The 26,623-nt window shown below is 39.4% G+C and overlaps 1 protein-coding gene across 1 annotated transcript in view; it reads left to right on the top strand.

Moving 5' to 3' along the window:
- Positions 1 to 25,506, top strand: part of ME1 (malic enzyme 1) — a 219,916-nt gene extending 194,410 nt beyond the window's left edge. The window contains exons 9-14 of the mRNA XM_070795794.1: positions 417 to 530; positions 10,712 to 10,817; positions 12,460 to 12,602; positions 13,926 to 14,099; positions 20,361 to 20,459; positions 23,869 to 25,506. Coding sequence (XP_070651895.1) covers positions 417 to 530; positions 10,712 to 10,817; positions 12,460 to 12,602; positions 13,926 to 14,099; positions 20,361 to 20,459; positions 23,869 to 24,036 — 804 coding nt within the window. The 3' untranslated portion in view covers positions 24,037 to 25,506. The remainder of the gene's footprint in view (positions 1 to 416; positions 531 to 10,711; positions 10,818 to 12,459; positions 12,603 to 13,925; positions 14,100 to 20,360; positions 20,460 to 23,868) is intronic.
- Positions 25,507 to 26,623: the final 1,117 nt, after the last annotated feature.

Raw genomic sequence — 26,623 nt, 5'->3', positions numbered from 1 at the left:
ATAGTGATTCTGTTGTAATAAGAGTAAATAATTGTCATTTAGCATAGTAAACTCTGGGAGTTGGTGATGGACAGGGAGGCCTGGCGTGCTGCAGTCCATGGGGTCACAAAGAGATGGACACTACTGAGCGGCTGAACTGAACTGAACTGAAATGTGACAAAAATACTTTGCTCTCCAAGGTTAAATTACAGCTCATTAAGATCTGGGTTCTTTTTTATTTCTGTGAATTGTTACATGCTGTACTTAACTTTAGTAAAGTTTAAATTGAAGTTTAAAGGAGCTTTGAATGAATATAGCTCTTTGGATTGGTAGAAAAAGCCATTTTGTACTTGTTTATTAACAGTGATGAAATGAGGTAAAATGTAACTCTTGATAAGGGATTATGTAGAACCACTTGAAACATTTTTGTTTTTCAGGCTGCCTTAGGGATTGCACACCTGATTGTCATGGCCATGGAGAAAGAAGGTTTATCAAAGGAGCAAGCCATAGAGAAGATATGGTTGGTTGACTCGAAAGGATTAATAGTTAAGGTAAGAGTTCATCATTTTTAACCAGGTACAGTATTTTAATCAATATGCCATTCTAGATGCCCATCTCTAAGACAACTACTATTTCCACCTACCCCATCCCCAACCCTGTGTTAAAAGAGTGTCTAGGGAAGCCTGGCTTGCTTCCTGACTCAAGGGTTAAACCCAGGTCTTCTGCATTGCATGTGGATTCTTTACCATCTGAGCCATCATGAAAGCCCACAGTGATAGGTTATACTTACCTAAATAAAGGATACTGTGACATGAATTGGGTAGTAGCCTCATAGGTGTAATATACAGGCTTTAAGTTATTTTTATGGCATAGTCGGTAAAGAATCTTCCTGCAATTCAGGAGACCCGGGTTCAATTCCGAGGTCGGGAAGATCCCCTAGAGAAGGAAACGGCAACCCACTCCAGTATTCTTGCCTGGAAAATCCATGGACAGAGGAGCCTGGTGAGCCACAGTCCATGGGGTTGCAAGAGTCGGACATGACTTAGCGACTAAACCATCACCAACAACGTTATTTTCAAAGAACTATAAATAGCATTAAAAGATTCATTATTTAATATTAGGTGAAAATAGGAAAATGTCATATTACATACAGCTATTTTGCTTTAAAATTTGAGTTGCATATAAAAATCATAGAAACGGATCGAATACATATGACTTTAAAACCGATTTTAGCGCTTTTCTAAATATTCCAAATTGTCCTGAGTACTTATTTTTCTTTAAAACTAGAAAAATGTTCATTTTTAAAAAGATTTAGAGAAATTTTGTTTTAAATGAAACAAAAATATGGTTCATAACTTTTTGTAGCAAATGAGTATCTATAAAGCTGTGAAATAAGACTGAAAGTACCTTTACAGCATCTCTTGAGGACCAAATAATAGTCATTTTATTAACAATAAATGACAGTGTAACTGTTTATAGTATACAGGAAATAGTTTTACATTTCTTGGCTTAAAAATTGCTATTGCTTTAAAAAAAATCAGCATAATTGTAAGAAACTGTACACTGTGGCCATATGACATGTCCTGTCACGAAATAAGAACGTTTGCTGAGTGAAGTCATCTGCGGCTCGGGCTTTGTGCTTATTGTGGGGACACTGTAAGGCTCTTAATCTCAGGAGGCTCCCAGCCTCATGGGAAAGACTCAAACAAGCCAACAGTTACAACTCCACAGGACAGTATAGAAATACGTGCTTGTGCCAGGGGTGCACAGGAGATGGTGCTCCCGCCACACCAGAGAGAGTCACGGGGAGGCTGAGGATGGTTCCAAAGCAAGGTGTCTCTCCAGCTAAGTTTGAAAAGAAGAGTTAGGAATTGATCTAGAGTCTCCGTGGACATCTTCAACCTCTTACATGCAAAACTGAAACAAGGGAAGTTGAATGGCAGATTCACTCTGAGATCCTGACTGAAGTTACGAATCATGTCTTCCACCTCTCTGATATCTTCAGAGCCCTGCTAGTGTCGAGTTACTGGCAGTAAGTGTATTATTAATAAATGAACTAATGACTGAGTGCCTTCTGGACAGAATAAGAGCATTTGCAAAACAAATTATTTTGAGAAAAATATCTAGGACTAAGACTGAAAGGAATAGAGTGACAGGTGATGAAGGCTCTTCTAAATGCTGAACTTGAGCAGTTTTCAGGCTCTTGTCACTCTGATGGCGTCGCGGAGGATGGACTGAAACGAGGTGAGGCTGAGGAAAGGAAATTAGGTACAAAACCGTTGCATTAATACAGATCAAAGGTAATTGGGGCCTGAAATAAAGCAATGAGTGAAAGATGTTTGATTCGGTAGGTATGTAGGAAATAGGATCAGCATACTTAGTAACCAGTTAAATGCAGAGGGAGGGTTAGAGTAGAGAAAGGAGTCTAGCAGGATGCCTTGGGTGTCTGTGTAAGTGATGTGGCCATTGCTGTTTGTTTGTTTAAAAAGGAATAAAGAACAGGCCCGTTTAAGGGAAAGATAATGAGATCGGTTTTGGACATAGCAAGGTAAAGGTGTCTGTGGAGACCTCAGATAGAGATGTCCCCTTGGCAGTTGAAGAGACAAGACTGATGCTCAGAAAAAGGATTTGGACTCCCAGAGATGGAGATCTGGGGATAATCCACATATATATAGTGGGAGCCACGGGGAAAGCTGTACACACTGTGCTGTACTTCGGGGTGCAATACATTCAAGAATCAAAAAGGTGAAAGCCAATGACTGTGATTTCTAATGACATTTTAATGAGAAATCTTCATAAAAATACATAAATTTTAGCATCTCAAGTAATTTTAACATAGACTTACTGAACTGAGACTCTACATTCCATGGATTACAATACTTAGAATAACGGATTATAGCATGACTAGTATTTGGAATAACTGTGAAGTTGTTGCCTAGACCTAATTCGTCACTCTTATTTCATGTTTTTTACTTGCCAAAGTAAAGAACTGCATATATTCTCCTTGCCAAGATAAATAAAGTTATGTTTAAAAAGATTGTTATATGTTTAATAGTTTTGCACTATTTAATATGAGAAACATATGAAGCTTCAATTCACCACTGTTTTTTCTTTCATGTTCTTAAACAGTCAAATTACTATGTTGATTTTTGTGGCGAAACTAGTAAATCTTAAAATAATTACTAAATTAGTATAATCTAGCTCTCAATTTTATATGATCTTTCTGTGCTTGTTATCCTTTATCCTTAGCATTTTTACAACCCCTCTTGAGAGCCAATTATAATCATTTCATTAATTTCATTAACTTACAATGCAATTGTTTATAATATATAAAAATTATCTTAATGTGTTAAATAAAAATTTGTATAAGTCAAACTCCTTCAGTTTTTAATGACATAAAACCAAGAACTAAAAAGTATCACTATGAAGTTAGTGCATTTATGGAGTTTATCATCTCATCATCAGACTAGACAATGATTATTCTAACATGTTTTCTGCTTTCATTTTCAGCATGACATCTATGGTATTTTCTGTCATTTATTTCACATCCATATATGTTCAATAATATCAGTGTTTTAAATAATTCATCAATATCAGTAAGGTTGATTGAAATGAATTATTTGGTCACTGATAATACTCAGATAGTTTTAGTATCTTATAGCAAGAAACAGATGACATATCTATTTAGCCAACTAATATTAGTATATTTTAATATTAACCAATATTTTCTTTAAAGTAAATCATTCCAAAATAAAATTAGACGGAGAATAAATACAGTAAAGAAAGGATAAAAGAGGAGCATTGCCAGCATGACTAGGATTTGCATTTCACAGTGATAATTTGGACCATTTTTTAGAGAGGACAAGAAATCACAAAACCTTTTTAGGGAGGACAAGAAATCACAAAACCTTTTTAGGGAGGACAAGAAATCACAAAACAAACCAATCCAGACTTAATCTCTCCCTTAAATAAATACATTTGACTTTCACTAATGAGCCAAATTAGTGCTAAGGCAGAAATCTCAAAAATAAAAAGTGAAGTGTTAATAGATATCATGAAGGATAAACTTCATCTAACCCAGAATAGGACTATAGTATTTTTATTTTAATTTTCTTTTGCTCTAGTTTACATAACTCTGTTTTCAATTTTTAAAACAATTTTTTCTTTATAGTTATTTCTTTTAGTTCAGTGTTTGGTTCCAATAAGGCAGAGATAGTGAATAAAAGTACTTTATATGCGACAAGGGTAGTTTTGACAATATAGTTATTTCCTCCCTGAGAGTTTAATTTTTAGGTCTAGAACTTGAAACTCCATGCTGTTTAGAAAAGTTCTCCTTTTCCTTGTGATCTTATCAGAATTTTAGCCCGTAATACTTTCACCACCTTGAATGATGGCTCATATATTTCATACATTGTGGTTTAAAAAAATCTAACTCCTAAGAAATGTTGAAGCTTGGTGAAAAAGATCCAGCTTGCTTTTCTCCCTCCCTCTTTTCCATGTCTTCTAGAGTATGATCGATGTATATGTATATATTAAACAGAGCAGAGGGAGAAGATTATATGCATGAGTCTTTCAGACAGTCAGAAAATTATGGATTTTTAACAATTATTGATTTTTAACAATGCACAGTTAAATATTTTTAAATTACTCAATTAAATATTGATGGAGTTACCCACTTAGTATCTTCAGTTATGGCCACTCTGCACCCCTTTTTTATGCTCTAACATGGAGTGCTTTTGTCACACCATTCATCTTCTTTTAATCTGTTCTGAGATGATGAAACCCAGCTCTGCGCTCTTTAGCAAATGCACACACTTACACTGCAACTGAAATATTACTGATAGTGTGCTAGGAAGGTTCTGTCTTCAGATAAAGAGGGGGCCAGATTCAACTCTGAAAAACTAATGACAGCAGTATCAGGCCAGTAAAATGGGGCAGGTTGTCTAAGCAGGCATGCATTCAAGAGTTCTAGTGCCTGGAGAATCCCAGGGGCGGGGGAGCCTGGTGAGCTGCCATCTATGGGGTCACACAGAGGTGGACACGACTGAAGTGACTTAGCAGCAGCAGCAGCAGCAACAGCAGCAGTAGCAGTATCTGTGCTTAGTAAGGAATACATATTTACCAGTGGCAGTGTACAATTACCTTTTTATACCTCCTGGGAAATGAAATGCTAACTCAGAATCTTGACAGTGTTTGCTGCCTTCCTCCCCCAGGTCCCACCAGCACATAGGTGCTTTTGAAAAAGATAGATAGTTGTTCAGTCTGGTTGTATCTTTTCTACTAAGAATCAGCACAAAACAAGGAGGGTGGGCGGAGACCGAAGAGATAATAGTATTTGAAGGAAATTCCTAGATATTCATAGTACATTTGGTATAAGTAGAAACTCCTAAAAAAAGAGAAACACCATAGAATTTGAGGTTCAGTTCAGTCACTCAGTTGTGTCTGACTCTTTGCGACCCCATGAATCGCAGCACACCAGGCCTCCCTGTCCATCACCGACTCCCGGAGTTTACCCAAACTCATATCCATCGAGTTGGTGATGCCATCCAGCCATCTCATCCTCTGTCGTCCCCTTCTCCTCCTGCCCCCAATCCCTCCCAGCATCAGGGTCTTTTCCAATGAGTCAGCTCTTCGCATGAGGTGGCCAAAGTATTGGAGTTTCAGCTTCAGCATCAGTCCTTCCAGTGAACACCCAGGGTACTTGAGAGAAAAAGTGGCAAATGCAGACAAAAAGCATTTCAGCAAGGGTTCCTGAAAAGGAAGACTGAACAGAAAAAAAAAATCTATATCTACCTCCAGCTGAAGTATTTGGTGTAAAGAAGGTGTATTCCAAATTGCATTTTGAAAAGAAGAGAAAAGTGAGCCATTGGTATAGAAAACAGGAGTCCAAAGGTAAAGACATTTGCCTGAATATTACAGATCCAGAGAAGGTCCCATTCCAGTAGTTTTTTAATCTAAACCAGATCAGCACATCAGCTTTGAAAATTGTATAGAAAATACTTGGGAGACCTTTATTTTTGTCTTTTGATTTTTCTGTTCTTGGCAAGTTGAGCCCTTTGGTGATGCTGGTATGCATGATTCCTGGCCTTCTTTCAGTGTTCCCTCTGCATTCCTAAGTCCCCACTAAGAATTACGTCTTTGGGGGTGAGGCTGTAGGTAATTTATGTTTCTTGCTAGACAGATGTCTTCTGGCCAAGTTCTGGCTTTAGTGGCCTGGAGCTGCCAGTGCTGTTACAATGATTAATAAAGTAAGATGTTCACGATAAGCGCATAAGCATACATCTTTTCCTATGATTTTTATCAGTCTTCTTCATGATTTGTTTCTCATTCCAGGAAACTTAGGGGGTTTTAAGCCTTATTAAATACTTTTCATGGTATCTCATGAAATAGCCAAAAGAGCAGTACTAGAAATCTGTGCTTTTACGTTATTTTGTAGCATTCTTTCATTAGAACTCATCATTTTCTACTTTTTTGAAAACAGATCACATATTAATATCTTTAAAAAAATGCTTCTGGTAGACATCTGATAAACCCTTTAGTGCAGTGATGCTCAAAACTGGCTAATCACTCAAATCATCTGAGAAGTTTGAAAAAAAAAATACAGATGCCAGGGCCTCATCCTGGACTTGAATTAAAATATCTGGCAGCAGGGCTCAGGAATCTAATTTTCCTCCAGTGTGTCTGGTACTCAGTTGGCTTTGTAAAGCCCAGATCAGGTCCGTTTTCATTACACTGTCATCATCACCTAACCGAACCATTTTCTAGATGGAGAAACCAGCATCCGTCAAAGTACCAAAGGCCTCGCCCAAGGTCGTGAGTGAACGGAAGGGCCTGAGGAGGACCCCACTACCCTGAGCCCGAGTCCCATGTTCCGTCTCCAGCACTTGTAGATGGCATTTTCTGGGGAGGTTTTCTTTATTTTTTTGTATATTATTAAAGCTTTCAGAAGTAACATAAATGTATTTGTTCTTAGCTGTTAGAATGGACTCTGATACTAGTATTTATTCATGTCCCTAAGCCAAAAATTTATGACAATTTATATCAGTTTATTTTGACCATAATTAATAGCTGTGAGAACAATGTTGTAGAATACATTTAAAGCATTTTTAATTTGCTGTTTGGGATAATCTGGGACAGTATGCTGTGGAAAATATTTTGAATTACTGAACTAAAAAATGGGGATTATGTCTCTCACTCACAATATCTTTTAAATTCATTTCATATTATGGATTTGTAGGTCCACATTCAATATAAGCAGACAAGACCCTCTTCTTTTATTTATAGCTTACTTGTAGCAGTGGTACCATTCATATTATACGAGGTTGAATTTACTTATTGCAGCTGCCCATAATATCATTTCTAAGACTTTTACTCTCATGCTGCTTTTATTTTCTCATGTAGAAGGCTACTTCTTGGCTTGGTAATATAATGAAAATGAATTGTTGTTCAGTTGCTCAGTCATGTCTGACTCTCTTCAGCTCCGTGGTCTGTAGTATGCCAGGCTTCCCTGTCCTTCACCATTTTTCCCAGAGCTTGCTCACACTCATGTCCATTGAGTCGGTGATGCCATCCAACCATCTCATCCTGTGTCGTCCCCTTCTCCTCCTGCCTTCAATCTTTCCCAGCTTCAGGAGCTTTTCCAATGAGTTGGCTCTTCACATCAGGTGGCCAAAGTATTGGAGCTTCAGCATCAGTCCTTCCAATGAATGTTCAGGATTGATTTCCCTTAAGATTGATTGGTTTGATTTCCCTGCAGTCCAAGGGACTCTCAAAAGTCTTCTCCAACACCACGTTCAGAAGTGTCAATTCTTTGGCACTCAGCTTTTTTTATGAAAATAAATTGGTGTTCATTTTTATGTGATCATATGCAAATTTATTTAAAGCTGTATACCAGAAGCAGTTTGGATATGTTCTCATCGGCATGTTGTTTGTCAGCAGCTAAATGGTCAAGAATGGGTTGTTTCCTGACTCAGAAGCTTCAGTAAGCACTCTCTGTGGCCTCCTCGTTCTTATGTTTCTCTCTGCGGGCCATGGTGTTTTACCATGGATTGTGTGGAATCTTCCTGTTTTGTGAGTGCAAGCATTTTTTAGAATAAACAAATCAGGGATGCAGTCTCCTCTAAGAACTATTTTTAGTACTTCCTATTCTGTTAATAATCCTGAACATCTTATACATGTCCTTTTCCTCACAATCCTTTTGGTGGGGCTTCTTTTTTCTATTCCAAAGTAAATCACAGAAAAAGATTAATTATCACATTTTACTGTTATTAAAGAAGAAAAGGTGATACTCGAATGCAGTAATATAACATGGAAGGAAAGCTCTAGGACGTATGGTAGTTTCTTTGACCGTAGTCCGCGTTGGTTATTCCTTTGTTGGAATGTATTTGCTTAATACTTAAACCGGTCAGGTGGAAACCGGAAGGCCAAGAGGCAAAACCCTGAGGTTCATTCAGTCTTCTCTAAGGGATACACTTATTATCAGCAGCCCTCAAGATTACATAACACCAGGTCGAGATGACTATGGTTGTTTTGGAGTAGGTGAATAGTTATCCTGAGATTTTTTTTTCTCTGTTAATGAACCTAACAGAGGCTCTGACAGTAGGTATCCTGAAAAGTAAATCTCTAAACCTTTGAAGAAGTAAGCACCAAACTGAAGTTTGATTTATACTAACTAGCTGCTGCTGCTGCTGCTGCTAAGTCCCTTCAGTTGTGTCTGACTCTGTGCGACCCCACAGACGGCAGCCAACCAGGTTCCCCCGTCCCTGGGATTCTCCAGGCAAGAGCACTGGAGTGGATTGCCATTTCCTTCTCCAATGCGTGAAAATGAAAAGTGAAAGTGAAGTCGCTCAGTCATGCCCGACTCAGCGATCCCATGGACTGCAGCCTACCAGGCTCCTCCGTCCATGGCAGTGGACGGAGGAGCCTGGTAGGCTGCAGACCACTAGCTAAACTAACACAATACAATGTTGTGTTAGTTTCTGGTGTATAGCAAAGTGATTCAGTTATACATATACACATATCTATTCTTTCTCAGATTCTTTTCCTATGTAGGTTGATAATAGCCTTTTAAAGCAAGAATATTGAACCAGGAGTAACAATTTGCATACAGTCTGACATATACCATTTGTAAAGTGTTTTCTCCAGAACTGGACTGTGTTGTATTATTGGAAAGACTGAGTTTTAGCACCTGCCTCAAGCAAGCTGCATACTGTCCTGCAGCCTCTGTTTCTTCATGCAAAAACCTAATTATATTTGCCCTACTTCTCAAATTGTTGAGGGGATCAAATGAAATATATGAAGATAACTTATAAGCTATACAGTACCATATAAAGTTAGGTACTGATTTATTATGTAGTCAAAATCTTCAAAATTTATAGGTAGAGTATTATTATAATTTAAAAGTCAAGTTTAGTAAGTGTGTGTGTGCCAGGTCACTTCAGTAGTGTCAGACTCTTTGCAACCCTATGGACTGTAGCCTGCCAGGCTCTAATGTCCATGGGATTCTCCAGGCAAGAATACTGGAGTGGATTGCCATGCCCTCTTCTGAGGGATATTCCCAACCCAGGTATTGAACCCATGTCTCTTAGGTCTCCTGCATTGGCAGATGGGTTCTTTACCACTAGCGCCACCTATTGTTTTTACAATTTAAAAGTCAAGTTTTAATAAGTAGCACACTTAATTTAACTATTTCTTCCTGTGAACAAAAAACTATTTCATCACTCATTCTTTGATGAAAGCTTTCCTGGTGGCTCAGACAGTAAAGAATCTGCCTACAATGCAGGAGACCAGGGTTCAGTCCCTGGGTTGGGAAGATCCCCAGGAGAAGGGAACAGCTACCCGCTCCAGTATTCTTGCCTGGAGAATTTCAAGGACAGAGGAGCCTGGTGGGCTACAGTCCACAGAGTCACAAAGAGTCTGACATGATGAATGACTAACTCACTGAAGTAAGGAAAATGAATAATAGGTAAATGAAGAGAATTCTAATTTGAGCAGATATTATCCCTGGTCATAGAAGTGTAGATGAGAATTTCATCTTCAGATCTACTAATTATGTGGAAAGATAAAATACTGAAAGAGCAGGGGGAAAATGAAGGAAGCAGATTTTTAGATAACATTCCCTACCCCCATCCTAAGTTCCTTTTTATAGCTGGGATATTATAATTTGATGTTTCTTAGATAATACATGGTGCAACTATGATCAAAACATTACAAAATAAAAGCACACGAAGCTAGTGCTTATTCAGAACATCACAGTATTACATAAACATGGCATCAAGTTCCATTCTTAGTGAGTGGTCCGTAAAGGATTTGTGCAACCACTAAAGGCCGCTCTGCACTCTAAGACACTGCTTCGTCAACACAAATCATATCTAAGAAACAGTATCTTTATTTAAATAATATTTTGCATTGCCATTTGTTAACGCTTATTTCTCGTAAGGGTCTGTAGAGTTAGGATTTTAAATATTAAATAATAGTTAAATAAGGGAAAGGCTTTATTTTGTTCACTGTTACACCCTTATTGCTTGGAGCGTTGTCTGAAATATAAACCTTTGTGACAAGAGTCAATGAAATAATTCTCTGATAATTGGAGAGGAGACTTTAAGAATAGCTGGAAGACATACTACATAAACCTATTCAGTATAAATTCTGCTAATATGTGTAATACTCTGAAACTTCCTTGACTCTCATACACTTGGCAGATTTATCATTTCTTCTTATTTGCCCTACGTAGGGACGTGCTGCCTTAACACAAGAGAAAGAGGAATTTGCCCATGAACATAAAGAAATGAAGAACCTTGAAGCCATCGTTCAAGATATAAAACCAACTGCCCTCATTGGTGAGCTTTGGCTTCTTCCCTCTCCTGTAAACCCTGTCCCCACCCCACGTGGGCCTGATTTGTTTCCTTACGGTTAATTTTTTTAAATTACTTATTGATTTATCTTATTTTTGGCTGCACTGGGTCTTTGTTGCTGCATGAGGGCTGTCTCTGCTAGCGGTTGCTACTCCTGTCGCAGTGTGTGGGCTTCTCACCGAGGTAGCTTTGCTTGCTGTGGAGCCAGGGCTGTGGGCCACGTGGTCCTTCAGTAGCTGTGGGCCACGGGCTTAGTTGCCGCATCGCGTGTGGACTCCTCCCAGACCCGGGATCGAACCCGTGACCCTGCACTGGCAGGCGGGATTCCTGTCCGCTGTACCACCAGCGAAGTCCTCTTGCTGATAATTTTTGAGACATTCTTTAGCTTTTTGAAATTCTGGTCTTGGAATTACACAAAGTTACCTATTCCCTGAAGCAGCAGTGCCCCCTAGACGCCTAGATTTGTAAATTCAGTGCCGCCTTGTTACCGATGATGCCAGCTGAGGGGGGTGGTTCCCTTTGCTAACTCTGTCAACCTGTCAATACCTGGCACATCCAGCACTTTGCCAGGCCAGTTATTCCAAACAGACAGTGGCTCTCGGATGGGGGCGATTTTGCCCAGTTAAGAAACATTTGGCAACGTCTGGAGACATTTTTGTTGTCACAGCTGGAGGGAGATTGTCATTGGGTGGAGACCAAGGGACACTGTTCCACCTCCTCCAACGCCCAGGAAAGCACCCCTGCCCCCAACAAGGAATTGTCCAGCCCATTGCTCATGGGGCCAAGGTTAAGAAAGACTGAAAACAGGGACTGTAATTTCACGTCTTTATATCTTCCCCATAGCAGACAACATGGTAGTTTCCATACTGCACGCGCACAGAAAGATGTTCAGTGTGGACGAATTTGTTGTGGTTGGAAAAATATCTCAAAGTTTTGAAGCTTTATATCCTTTATTTTGTGTGTGTGTAATGCCAGCCCTTACTTGGTCTTCCATTCCATTTGCAACAGATGACGATTTTGAGAATAAGGATGAGAACCCTAATAAAAACAAGTGTTTACTCCATGACAGCAACCGTAGTAAACCTTCATTGTTTTTTTATAAAATGTGTTCTATCAGGAATCTTACTGTTTAAAATTTTCATGATGCTAACTGCTTTGTCTGTTCAAATTCCTTCAATGAGTCATACTCCAGTTCTGTCATTGAATGGGATGATTGACTTAAGTGTTAGCACTGGATAATAAAACATGATTACTTGGTAGCCTCAGACACTGAAATAAACTTCTAGAATTGTTTATAGAGAGATAATATATATTAGATACATTTATTTTCCAATAAAAATGCCTATTATCAGAATTCCTAGTGATTGGTCATTAAATCTACTCATGAGCCGAATATTAAAACTCTTGTTTTTTTTTTTTTTTTTTCATAGATACTATAACCTTAAAGGCTATTGGCATTAACAGACACGTCTTTTTGTCATTTTCATACAAATATTCTGTATTGCTTAGGGTATATTACAAAATGACCTGACGTGTCTCATTGTTTGGTGGGGCTGGGGGTGGGGGGGGGCATTGGATTAAATAACCAATGATGGCCCTGTTCACTGGTTTCTTGTTTCTCTGTTAGGAGTTGCTGCGATTGGTGGTGCGTTCTCAGAACAAATTATCAAAGACATGGCAGCCTTCAATGAACGGCCTATTATTTTTGCCTTGAGTAATCCAACTAGTAAAGCAGAATGTACTGCAGAGCAGTGCTATAAACTGACCAAGGTAAAGGAAAAAAAAAACATAACTGATATTTTAATAGTCAAATTGTAATTCTTTGTAGGGAAGCCCAGGGTATCTAAGGTGCCTGCCAGTTAACCTTTAAACATTTTACAACCAAGAGTGAAGGCGAAGTAAACAGAAGGATAAGAACCATATCCTTTTTTAGAGTGTCATATAAATCCTGTTCTTCAATAAAACAGAATAAACTTTGTAATGTTTTATTGACAATTTTCCTTAAGTGCTTTGGAAGTATCTAAGATCTAAACATAAAAGTTAAAGAGGAAAAAGCTTGATCCTAGATGCTTATTAAAATAACTTTTAACTAGCTATTCCTAAACACAAGCATACAGTATAAAACCACAGCCTTATTTTTACTTTGCTGACTGCTCCTGGGTTTGGATTTTGATGCTGTGGATGGAGCATTTGGGCAGTTATTTTGACATCCAGCCAGGTTGGTATAGGCATCCTTAAAGCTTCAATACATAACTATTTCCAAAACATGTTTATGCTTTTCAAGGGCATTTCTTAGACTGTGATGCTTTATTTGTTGAGGGTTTCCTATCCCTGTTTTCAAGGACTGAGCAGTTTCATCTGTATCGCTTCCCAGATCACACAGATGCCCCCTCGCTTTGACTGGCAGTCTGGAGTCTAGCCCCTGACAGGCCCTGAGTTCATGCTGTCTTAAAACTTGTAAATACGAGGTTCCTCAAAAACATGAGAAAATATTGGGTTGGTCAAAAAGTTTGTTTGAGTTTTCCATATGAACTTTTTGGCCAACCCAATATTAAGACTAGGGGGAAAAAATATAAAGACAGTTTTTTACAATTATTGATAATTTATTCTTATTTGCTAATCCCTCTTGTGCTAGTGAATTTTTTTTCCTATGGGACTTTCCAGATAATTATTTACAATGTATAAAATTTGTCCCAATGATTACATGGAAGTGTGTTGACCCCTAAACTCTAATCTACAATGTCAGCCTTTCTAAGACTCAAACCCCAACCCATCACTTTTGTCTTCAGAAGCCTCTAGGCTAGGGATGGTTGATGGCCCTGTGTGTTGGACCACAGCCAACAACGGGTGGTGGTCATGGGGTCTCCTGTAGTTTGTACGCTTCTCCTTGGAGGAGAGAGGAAGATAGAGAAAAATAAGCACCCACTTCAGAACTTACCACCAACATCATGAGAGCCTGCTCATTCACACTTACTAGGGAGTCAATGAAAAATCAGACCTCTTTCTAAGTACTAAATACTTGCACTATTCTCTTAGGATCCATTTGTTTGAAGACACCCTGCCTCTTTTCACGGTTGCGTGTCTGTCTTGCAGGGTCGCGCCATTTTTGCCAGCGGCAGTCCTTTTGATCCCGTTACCCTTCCGAGTGGAAAGACTCTTTATCCTGGCCAAGGCAACAATTCCTACGTGTTCCCTGGAGTTGCTCTTGGTGTTGTGGCGTGTGGACTGAGGCATATCACGGATAAGATTTTTCTCACCACTGCTGAGGTATTGTAAAATACTGTCTGTCTGTCAAGGCTGTGACAGATCAGCTCGTTGTAGGCCATCTGCATCTCAGCTCACTCCCTAGAAGGTGTAAAGTCCGAGGATCAAATCTTTCCCCCAGGGGAGTAAGGGGTGGGTTGTAAGTTCACAGTGAGTCACTAGTAAGCATTGTTCTTCTGTAGCCAGCAGAAAGACTGTGTTCTGATCCCTTAAAAGGGACCTTTTTTAAATTGATGTACAATATTATATAAATTACAGGTGTACAACATAATGATCCATCATTTCCCACGGTTGTACTCCATCTGTGCCTATTATAAAATACTGGCTGTATTCCCGTGCTGCACAATATGGCCTTGTAGCTTGTTTTATACACAGTAGTTTGTGCCTCTTAACCCCACCTCTTATTTGCCACTCCTCCTTCCCTCTCCCCACCGGTAACCGCTAGTTTGTTGTCTGTGTCCATGAGTCTGCTGCTGCTTGGTCATATTCACTATTTTGTTGCGTTTTTTAGGTTCCACATATAAGTGACATCATACAACATTTATCTTTCTTTGCCTGACTTATTTCACATAGCATAATGTCCTTCAAGTCGATCTCTGTTGCTGCAGATGGCAAATTTTCACTTTTTTATGGCTGAGTAGTGTTCCATTATATGTATATACCACATCTTCTTTAGCCATTCATCTTGATGATGCTTATGTTACATCCATATCATGGCAGTTGTAAATAATGCTGCTCTGAACATAGGGACACGTGTATTTTTTTTCAAATTATAGTTTTGTCTAGATATATACATCCATACACTCTGAAGTGGAATTTCTGGGTCATATGGTAGTTCTAATTTTAGTTTGAGAAACTTCCATACTATTTCCACAGTGGCTGTACCAGTTTGCATTCTCATTAACAGAGTTCAAGAGAAGGAACTTTAAAAAAAAAATCTGAAAATTTTGATCAAGTTCTGTGACAATAATGAGAACATTAAAATTTTTGTTTCCAAATCATGAAATAAGATTTCTCATGATTTCATGGGAATCTTCTATGGAGAAGATTTCTATGGAGAACCTTCCTAAATGATGACATTCTCATGATTTGAAATAAAAGTCTGATTTGGTATAGTGAAGAAATGTTTATCATTCAGGGTTCAGTGCAGAATACAGCAACCACTATAGTATTTCAGCTAAGAAGAAATTAAAACAGAGAGTTTGGTCTTTGTAAAGTCATTAAAAGGACAGAAGCAGGCTCTTCCGTGGGCCTCCAGAAAAGATTCACAGAACACACAGCAGACCCAGTAAGGACGCTGCATTACACTACTGTTTGGCACTCTGAAGGATCTGAAATTTCACCTTTGCTATTTAGTTGCTAAGTCATGTCTGACTCTTTTGTAGCCCCATGGACTGTAGCCTGCTAGGCTCCCCAGTGCATGGGATTTCCCAGGCAAGAATATTGGAGTGGGTTGCCGTTTCCTTCTCCAAGGGATCTTCCTGACTCAGGGATCAAACCTGCGTCTCCTGCATTGGCTGGTTGATTCTTTACCGCTAAGCTACCAGGGAAGCCAAAAATTCAACCTGACTTGCAGGCTAGCAAGTCAGCCTGCCTCAGATTCACAGATGCTGGCAAAGGACACAGAACTCCTAGGTCAGATAGAGGAATTTATTACTCCTAGCACAAGAGCTAATGGGAACCTCAGGCTCCCATCAGTTTCCCTTCCCTCCCAAGCTTCAGGAGGATGACACAGTGGTTGGACCTTCATTTGTGAAATCATGAGCTTGTGATCATCAGAGTGTTCATCTGGTTGATACTTTTGAGGTGGATGCAATTCATGGGGAGAAATTTAAATGAGTTTCTTCTCTTAAAATTAACCCACTGCACAACGTGCTAACTGACCCGAACCACATCCAGACTGATTAACATTCACGTGATTTCATCACATATACAGGCTTTTCTCCCCACCGTGAAAGATGTGTATGTTACTGGCGTGATCTCAAGGAGCACAACCCCAGGGTTTCGCACTTGTCATTCCGTGAGAACATCTGTCTGTCAGCCCTCCTGCTCGGTCTCTTGTCCTCACTGCACGATGGCTAGGGTTTCAGAGCTTCTTTGACTCAAAAAGTCGTGTTAAACGTAAGTAGATGCCTACCTACTGAGAGCTTTCAAAGTTGTTCTTACATTAAGGAAAATGTAGTCATTGTCTTTTATAGCAGCCACATCAGAAGAAGAAAGATGATCTTTTTCGGCTGCCAGTGATTTCTTTCCTAAATAACTCCAGCACCCTCTAGTGACAGATTTCTAGCTGATGATCTCTCGGGCCGAATCTTTTGGCCTTTTCATCACTTTCTTCTTAGGCATCACATAATATTTCTGTTTCTTATGCCACATCAGTGGTTTCTTTGTGTCCCTTTCAAGTCCCTTTAAAAAATTTTCATTAGCGTACAGTTGCTTTACAGTGTTGTATTAGTTTCTGCTGTACAGCAAAGTGAATCAGCCACATGCATACATGGATCCTCTCTTTTGTGGATTTCTATCCCTTTCAGGTCACCACAGAGCATTCCCTGTGCCCTCTAGTTGTTACCTATTGACTAAGCTTCTTCCCAAAATTCGTTGTCTTTTGTTCTCATTTTTCTCTTTTAATTTCTGCTTTCAGAGATCTCACTCTTTCTCTCGTTTCCATTGTCGTCATTCTGAAAGGGACCAAATATGTGTATCTCTGTTCTTATCTTTTACCACATCTCCTGTGACCCAATGGGTATTTCCACCAAAATGCCCTGCTGTTTCTTTAAATAAAGATGTGAAAAAAACATCTTTCGTCTTCCCTCACCCTCAATATCCGCATTTCTCTTTGTGACACCCACTTTGTAAGCAGGCTCCAAAGCTTGGAAGACTGCCCTTCTTTTCATCCTCCCTAATCCCAAAGCCTTGAAATATACCACGCCTAGGAACAGCCATGGGACTGCCCTGTGTATCGCCTTGACCTGAAATGATTCCTTCTCCACTGGTCTAAGCCTATCTTCAGATCATGGCTTAAGTCCTGCCTTATCCTTGGCTCTTTCTGTGACTGCTCTGAATTATTTTTATCTTTCTCCTTAGCCATGACTATTTTTAGCAAACTCTTTGATATTTCATTTGATTCCTCATTGTATTATGCTTTCAAGTGTTTCACATATCAAACAGTCAAGTCTTGCCTTATAACTAAGTCATATGTGATATTCTGTAAAAACAGAAGGTCTCCCATATACATCTTTCAGAAGACCAGTAGCACCTAACACCATGCTAAAACACATAGCAGAAACTTACTAAATACTTATTCAATTAAATAAAACTAGTCACTGGTATTTATCAGTGAGAATACAATACTACAGACACGCCTCTTGTTCAGTGGCTAAGTCTTCTCTGACTCTCTGGGACCCCTTGGACTACAGCACACCAGGCTTCCCTGTCCTTCACTATCTCCCAAAGCTTACTCAAACTCATGTCCATTGAGTTGATGATGCCATCCAACCATCTCATCCTCTGCCGTCTCCTTCTCCTCCCGCCTTCAATCTTTCCCAGCATCAGGGTCTTTTCCAGTGAGTTGGTTCTTCGCATCAGGTGGCCAAAGAATTGGAGCTTCAGCTTCAGCATCAGTCCTTCCAATGAATATTCAGGGTTGATTTCCTTTAGGATTGACTGTTTTGATTCACTTGCTGTCAAAGGGATTCTCAAGAGTCTTCTCCAGCACCATGATTCAAAATGATCAGTTCTTTGGTGCTCAGCCTTCCTTGTGGTCCAACCCTCACGTCCGTAAATGACTACTGGAAAAACTATAGCTTTGACTAAATGGCTCTTTGTCTGTAAAGTCTCTGCTTTTGAATGCACTGTCTAGGTTTGTCACAGATTTTCTTCCAAGGAGCAAGTGTCTTTTAATTTCATGGCTGTAGTCACTGCCTGCAGTGATTTTGGAACCCAGGAAAATAAAGTCTGTCACTGTTTCAGTTTTTTCGCCATGAAGTGATGGGAACAGATGCCATGACCTTGTCTTTCTGAATGTTGAGTTTTAAGCCAGCTCTTTCACTGTCCTCTTTCACTCTTATCGAGATGCTTTTTAGTTCTTCTTCGCTTTCTGCCATTAGAGTGGTATCATCTGCATATGTGAGGTTGTTGATATTTCTCCCACAATCTTGATTCCAGCTTGTGATTCATCCAGCCTGGCATTTCTCATGATGCACTCTGCATATAAGTCAAATAAGCAGGGTGACAATATACAGCCTTGACATACTCCTTTCCCAGTTTTGAACCTGTCTGTTGTTCCATGTCCGGTTCTAACTGTTGCTTCTTGACCTGCATATAGGTTTCTCAGGAGGCAGGTCAGGTAGTCTGGTGTTCTCATCTCTTTAAGAATTTTCTGCAGCCTCTAGAATGCACAAAAAGAAGAATGCTCTTGTCTCTATTTTGTAGTTAACAAAAGTAGCATGTAAGAGATCTCGGTGAATGTTTTGTTTGGCCACCACATATCTAGTAACTGTTAGGATTATTGTCAAAATGCTAGTTGGCTCTCTTATGGAACTAGAAATCCCACGGATTGGCACCAATCCCAAAGACTATTGCTGCAGATTTTTATATCACAAAGAGATTTTTGGCTTTCTTGGTCCTCTGGACAGTCTCTTGGACTTAGAGTGTTCAGGGTCAGCAATACAGACTCCCAAGTAGTCTGTACAGCAGCCTGAAACAGTCTCCTGTCTCCGGTTCACATCTGGGAGGCAGACTTGGTCCTCCTGCCCTCACACCCCTCCTCCTAAATCACCTTCCCCACCCTCTCTAATGTCTGCCCAGATGACTGTAGAGGGGATCCCCCTGACAACAGCACCTGGAGGAGACGGTGATTCATGTAAGTCACTGGATAACTGAAAACCCAGCTAATTTTAATATTCATATAGTGCACCCCACTCCAGTACTCTTGCCTGGGAAATCCCATGGACGGAGGAGCCTGGTGGGCTGCAGTCCATGGGGTCGCTAGGAGTTGGACACGACTAAGCGACTTCACTTTCACTTTTCACTTTCATGCATTGGAGAAGGAAATGGCAACCCACTCCAGTACTCTTGCCTGGAAAATCCCAGGGACGGGGGATCTTGGTGGGCTGCCATCTATGGGGTCGCACAGAGTTGGACACGACTGAAGCGACTTAGCAGCAGCAGCAGCAATGCTATCTAATGTATAAGCCAAATTCAAATTTTGTCAGTTATTTATAAAAGACCTTTATAACTTGCAGAGTGCTCTTTTCATATGCAGGAACATCTCAGCCTCTCTGTCTTTTCTGGCAATGGCATTTTGAAGAGCACAGGCTAGTTGTTTTTCGCAGTGTTCCTCATGATTTAATTCAAGTTATGTGGTTATAGGGTTTGGTTTAGTTGGCCCAATAATCATATCCTTCTCGGTACATCACATCAAGAAGCTCATGATGTCACTTTGTCTCATCTGTAAGCTATTTCATTGAGGTATGATTGACAAAAAGCCACAAATCTTTCAACTTGAGTTTAGAGATAAATATACACCTTTGAAGCCATCACCACAATCCATACCATAAACAAATATATTACCTCCAGAAGTTTTTCCCACCCTCTTTATTATGTGTGTGTGTGTGTGTGTCTGTGTGATAAGAACATTTAACGTAAAATATCTACCCTTGTAGCACATTTTTATGTCTACACTGTTTCCTTTAGAAACAGGGAGTGTGTGGGGACAGCCCACGCTGAAGCTGATTAGATGGTTCACATGATCCAAAATCTGTGTAACATTAATATCCTGCTCTGCAGTGTGACTCAGATATAGCTGTCTCAGTCTCCTGTCTGCCTCCCATATAAGAGTACGTGAGCTGGGAGTCAGGCATGACCGACCTCTCCCCGCTCTGCTTCCAGGCCCTTTCCTGTCACTTCTCTCATTGTCCTCTGAATTGCTTACTCCTCTGCCCCCGGTGCTCTAGTGCATCGGGTCAGAAAGCTGCCAGCATTTCACGGTGCAGTAGAAGAGGAACTGAGTTAAGAGGAAACCCAGATGCTTATCACCATCTTTTTCGCTAATTATCTTCCCCCCCCAGTCTCCAAAACACTCGCATACACACACCAGTCTCTAAGCCTCTCTGAGCTCCATTTTCCATTGAGAGAGGGAGAGACGCAAGTGCTCATGACATTCATGTGATCTGCTTTTATCTATAACGATATTCACCATTTTCCTCACAACTACCACGTTGTATGATATGAAGTATTTTTTTTTGTCTTTATTTTTTTTTTAAGGTCATAGCTCAGCAAGTATCAGATAAACACTTGGAGGAGGGCCGGCTTTATCCTCCTTTGGACACCATTAGAGATGTTTCTCTGAAAATTGCAGAAAAGGTAAAACCACTGTGGTTCAAGTCTCATTGTTTTTCCTTCCTTCTATGGCTAAGTGTGCATATTTAGACAGTGAAACGGTAGTAAAAATGTACTTCCTTGAGACGTCTGTGTCCACTTCTTATGTCAGAAGTCAGAGAAATGAGGCATGGTGCCCTGACAGAGCGTAGAAAGTGTATTTGATCCTTTGGCATGGGTTGAATCTTTGATTCCCCTACCCTTCTTTTTCTCTCCCAGAATTGAAGTAATTCATCAGGCTTTCATTTCAGCTAAGCTTCCCCAACTTCACCCTTTATTGTTTGGTATTTTTCATATAACACTGTGATAGTCACCACAATATTGCAAGTATGATAGAGTGACGTTTAGGCCTTTAACCACCCAAGTCTCTGTGATATGCGACATCTTAAAAATCACAGTTGATTAAATTGGGCAGGAAGCAAAACAGTGAGAACAGAGAACTCAAAGCTGTTGAGGTGGCAGATGAACTCTTCAAGGAGATAGTCAAGAAGAACCATAATTTTCTGTAACTAAGATGAGAGAGAAATGGACTTTTTTGTAGGGTGGTTGTATTCATCTGCTAGGGCTGCCATAGTAAACTGCCACCAGCTGGGTGACTTACACAACAGAAATTAACTTTCTCACAGATCTGGAGGCCGGAAATCTAAGATGAAAGGGGTTGGCAGGTCCAGTTTCTTTGGAGGCCTCTCCTTGGTTTGTTGATGACCACCTTCTCACTGGGTCCTCTTGTGGCCTTTCTTCTGTGTGTGCCTATCCTTGGGGGCTCTCTGTGTGTCCGTATTTTCCGTTTTTACAAGAACTCCAGTCAGCTTGGGTTAGGGCTCACCCAAACGGTCTCATTTTAACTTAATTATCTCTCCAAAGACCTTGTCTCCAAATGCAGTCCCACTCTGAGTTACTGGAGGTTAAGGCATCACATTTTGGGGTAGCATAGTTCAGCCCACAGGAGTAGTCACATGTTGAAACTGGAATTTCTCAACCTCAGGCCTGTGCACATGACTCTCTGTGCACTGGGTAACTCTTTGTTGTGGGGGCTACTCAGGGATTATAGATGGTTTAGCGGCATCCCTGGTCCTTATTCACCAGACGCCAGTAGCCTCTGCAACAGGTGTGACAGCTGAAGATGTCTCCAGACATTGCCAAATGTCCACTTGGAGGCAGAATTGCTCCTGGCTGAAAGTAAAAATTTATTAACAAATTTATCAAAACAGTCCCGCTTAGGATTCATACGTCATTATTTATCTTGTTGATTGAAAGTAAGTGCTTCAAAAACCAAGTAATCAAAACAAACAAACAAAAAAAAAAAACCTTTAAATAATTCTGCTTGGTTATCTGTTCATGGAAGAGTATCCTCATGGTTTGTCCCAATTTGTCTCTACTAGTTTTAAACCCCTAATAGTTTGGATTATTAGTGCATGGAACATCACATTGTCATGTTAAGTTCCTTTTGAAGATTTCAATGAAAAGGAGTAGCATATGATCAGAGGAGAAAGTAAGATGATGAAGGACAGTAGGAGAGTACAAAGGACTCCGACATTTCTCCAGGCAAGAAGACTGGAGTGGGTAGCTATTCCCTTGAAATGGTTGAATTTTGTTGTCAGTGAATTGTAACTCAAGAATATCTGTTAAAACATAGTAATACCATCTCATAGGCACTCTGGAAAGTGGAAAATACCTGATATTCTACTTTTCTAATGCAAGTATTGTCATCCTTTATTTTGGTGTGTTTGGTTGCAGTCTTTTTTCATTGGGTTGCTTTCTTTTCTAACATCATTATAATAAGGTATAAGCATGTATTCACATACTTTGATTCCTATTTTTTATAAGCGTTTATCCATAATATAGCACAGTCTTTATAACTTTAATTTTTCAGAAATGCATAATTTTACATTGAGAAGAGATAATCATTCTAATATTCTTCAAAATCACACTTATTCAAATAAGTCTGTCATACAAACAGCTCTTTAAGAATTGCATTCTTAAAAAACTGGAGTGAATTAAAGAGCACATGGGGAGTGATTAATTTTGACAGTGGAATCCGTTTTTCTCAACACAGGGGAGGAGAAAATGTCAAGACATGGAGGAGATAGTTTGAGATGATGAGAAATTGAGAGTTTTCTCTGATTAGTTGGAATTTCCTCAGCAAAGTGAGGAGAATCAAATTGATACATGATGGGAAGGCAAGGTTTGAAATTGACTTGAGAGGAAGTGTTTTGTGTGTTTGTTTTTGAGTTTTAAAGAATAAAAGCATCATGTGTAACCATGTGGGACCAAGTAAAGTTAGGAAAAGTGTGACATGTCAGGCGACAACTATGAAAGGAGAAAGTGCTGAGGATCACCCTGGCCGGGGACTAGAATGGGGACTGTGACAGAAAGGCATGGAGACGAGGTTCTGTGACACCAGTCAGGCAGGGGGCGCAGAGACTGCCCCCGGAGCCCCACAGATTAGGGTGAGCGTCGCCTTAACTGTGGGATGAATAAAGAGATTCTGTAGGAGGCTCAAAATCGAGATTGCTCAAAGTGCAGGATATCTGAGTTCAAACTCTGTTTAAGGTATTGAGTTCAAGTTAACTATCAGGTCATTTCAAGGCTTTTAAGACTGACTCATCTGAGAAATTCTGGTAGGCTCACCCATGAGTAAATCTCTGGCAGCCACACTTTCCTTTGTTGCTGACATCATAGTCTCCTCTTGTTACATGATTGCCTTTTCACTTTATATCTTTGTGATCATGTGTTCTTATTATAATACATTGAAGTTTTTGGGAATAGGCAAGATGTAAATTATTTTAATCTTTTGAAATGGATATAAAATTTATTTTTTTATGGAGGTATAGTTGATTTACACTGTTGTATTAATTTCTGCTGTACAGCAAAGCAATGCAGTTTTATATATACACACACACATACACACACTTTCTTTTTTATATTCTTTTCTGTTATGGTTATCATATTCAATATAATTCCCTGTGCTCTGCAGTAGGACCTTGCTGTTTTTCTATCCTGTGTATACTGATAATACCTGACACCTGCTAACCTCAATCCCCTACTTCAGTCCTCCCCTTGGCGACCACAAGTCTGTTCTTTGTGCCCATGAGTCTGTTTCTCTTTCATAGATAGCTTCATTTATGTCAGGTTTTAGATTCTACATATAATTGGTATCATATGGCATATGTCTTTTTCTGACTTATTTCATGTAGTATGATAATCTCTAGTTGCATCCATGTTGTGGCAAATGGCATTATTTTGTCCTTTTTTTAATAGCTGGTTAGTATTCCATTGTGTTTATTTACTGTGTCTTTATCCATTCATCTGTTAATGAAATCAGATGAAAAGTTTCTGATGTGCTCATCATCACCTCTATTCATTAAAATAATTAATATTCTTTTATTTCTAGATTGTGAAAGATGCATACCAAGAAAAGACAGCCACAGTTTATCCTGAACCCCCAAACAAGGAAGCATTTGTCCGCTCTCAGATGTATAGCACTGACTATGACCAGATTCTACCTGATTGTTATCCTTGGCCTAAAGAGGCCCAGAAAATACAGACCAAACTTGACTAGTAGCATAATAGCTGACATTTCTAACTCCATTAATGAGGTCTTGAAGTCTTTCATGATTTTCAAAGATTGAAATCTTTTATAACGATTCATAATATGCTAGATTACAATAATTTTACTTTAACAACCTAAAAATTTACAGAAGAATATTAATATACTTTAGTGTGATTATCTCATTGAACAATTTGCTTCATTTACTTTCTGGTTATTTATGGTTTTCATCTTAATTATCTTTAAAAGCTATTGTAACTACCACTGAGAAACCCATCATTTTTATATAGGGAACTAAGGGGGAGTCCAAAATTAGTAATAAATTGATATGATCAGTATTAAAATCCATAATTCTTTTGTTGCTCACTTTATTAAAAATCGACTTAAAAGATTAAAATCAATTTAGGCATGGATGAACTTTCGCTAAAAACAGAAACAACACTTTGTTGCCTAGAGAAAAATAACTCCTCAGGTATTTTTATGCCAATCCTGGATTATATGTGCTCTTTTGATGCAACAGAATTCTAACATTTCTAAGAAAGATCATTGCTGTTTACAATGCCTCGTGCAGCCTTAGATTTTAATACTCTTTCGACATTATTCCGTCTCCTTAACACCGTGGTCCTCCATCAGAAATCCCTTCGTAAAAGCACCTTTCTTTCTCCCCGACCAATGCCCCGTCCTTCAGCCCTGCACGTTGCTGCTGGGCCCTCGCAGACCATGGCCCTGTCCTGAGGTTGGTGGCTTCAGCTGAGCACAGCCTGAGAAGTGGGCAGAGCAGAGAGAGTGGGGGCCATCTTGAGAAAGGGCTGCCTGTGGGGTCAACGTCTTCAGACACACATCTCCAGAGTCAAGGCAAGCGGGGTTCCCAACTGAGTAACCTGCCCAAGCGTCCCCTTGAGTAGCTCAGGTAATTAAGAGCTCGTTGTGTTACAGCAAACTCACCTTCCTCTGAGTTTGAAGAAAATTTTGTCACCTCTTCCCTAATATCAGAAACCTTCTTTACATCAGATATTAAAATATTCTAATGACTATCAGTAGTTACAGTCCAGAAATGAACGTTAATTTCAGGTTTTACTTTAGAAATTAATAAACCAGTGCAGACAAGTTAAAATTCTTAAGCTCAGGTACAATAACATTTACTATTTATTTACAGAATTATATGGAGACTTCTTGTTTTTGAAGTAAGGCTTTCAAGGAGTATAAGAAAATGTTCGGATAAACTGTAGTAATAAATGATTTCACTGAAAGTTACACAAATTGTTGTAGTAGAAGGGGTAGGGGTATTTCTGAAGGTAACGGTTAGTCAAGAATTGCCTCAATATAGTTATTTTGAAAAGATCTGGAATGCCTTTTCTAGTTTTCATCATTTCTTGTCTAGTTTTCATGTTGTCTTGTAGCTCTAACTAAATGTATTTACCTATGCAAATGATTTATTAAAGCACTAGAAAAAGCAAATGAATAAAATGAGGAAGTAATTGTCTTTTTCTCAAAATATTGTTACGCTTAAAAATGACAGTGCTGGGTTTTGGCAGTCATATGATTGAGAATTTTGAATTTTAAAAATATTCTAAGCTGATTTCACTTTGAACTTCATTCATTTAATACATGTGTGGTCATTTAGTACATGTTTGCTGTATACTGTTAACAGTGAGCTACTTCGTTATCCTCAGAGAAAGATAATGAAGCAAACATTGGATGATCAGGTACCATGTAGTCTGCATCCTTTATCTTATTTAATGAAGTCCTCACCATTCCCATATGAAGTAGATACTTTAACGTGCCATGTCCGCAGAGCTCATAAGTGAAGGAGGGGAACTCTGCATCCGTGTTTACCTTTCTCCATCGTCTGTTTTGCATCTGCCAGAGTACAGTCAGAACAGTACTGTCTGATAAAAAAAAAGAAAGTGGGACACATGAGTAATTTCTGTGGTCCTATAAGAAGAAATGAAATGAAGTCACTCAGTCGTGTCTGACTCTTTGCGACCCCATGGACTGTAGCCTACTAGGCTTCTCCATTCATGGGATTTTCCAGGCAAGAGTACCGGACTGGGTTGCCATTTCCTTCTCCAATAAAAAGAAGAAACAGGTAGAATTCATGTTCATGTATTTTATTGGAACCAATATATCCAGAATATTATGAAAAGAATTGAGATATTGTTATACATTTTTACATTTCTTTTTTATTTCTATCATTTATTTATTGTGCTGAGTTGATTGCAGGACTCAGAATCTTCGATCTTCATTGAGGGATGCAAGGTCTTTTCGTTGTGGGTAGGGTGGTTTTAGTTGCAGCATGTGGGATCTAGCTCCCTGACCAGGGATGGAACCCGGACCACCTGCATTGGAAGCACGGTCTTAGCCACTGGACCACCAGGGAAGTCCCCCTATTTTTGCATTATTTTGTTCACACTAAGCCTCCAACATCCAGGTATATACATCAGAGTCATGAGAAACATATAGAACAGTGTAATAGAACAGCTCACAGACGGACGCCCTGAATAGTTACAAAAGTAGCACAAAAATCAGTACATAAAGAATGGTGTTCAGTAACCGGATTGGGACAGCCGACCTACTACATGGAGAAAATGGAAACTGG

The sequence above is a fragment of the Bos indicus genome, chromosome 9, assembly GCF_029378745.1.
Source record: "Bos indicus isolate NIAB-ARS_2022 breed Sahiwal x Tharparkar chromosome 9, NIAB-ARS_B.indTharparkar_mat_pri_1.0, whole genome shotgun sequence".
In the NCBI taxonomy this organism is placed as follows: Eukaryota; Metazoa; Chordata; class Mammalia; order Artiodactyla; family Bovidae; genus Bos; species Bos indicus.
This window is presented reverse-complemented; position numbering and strand designations above follow the sequence as displayed.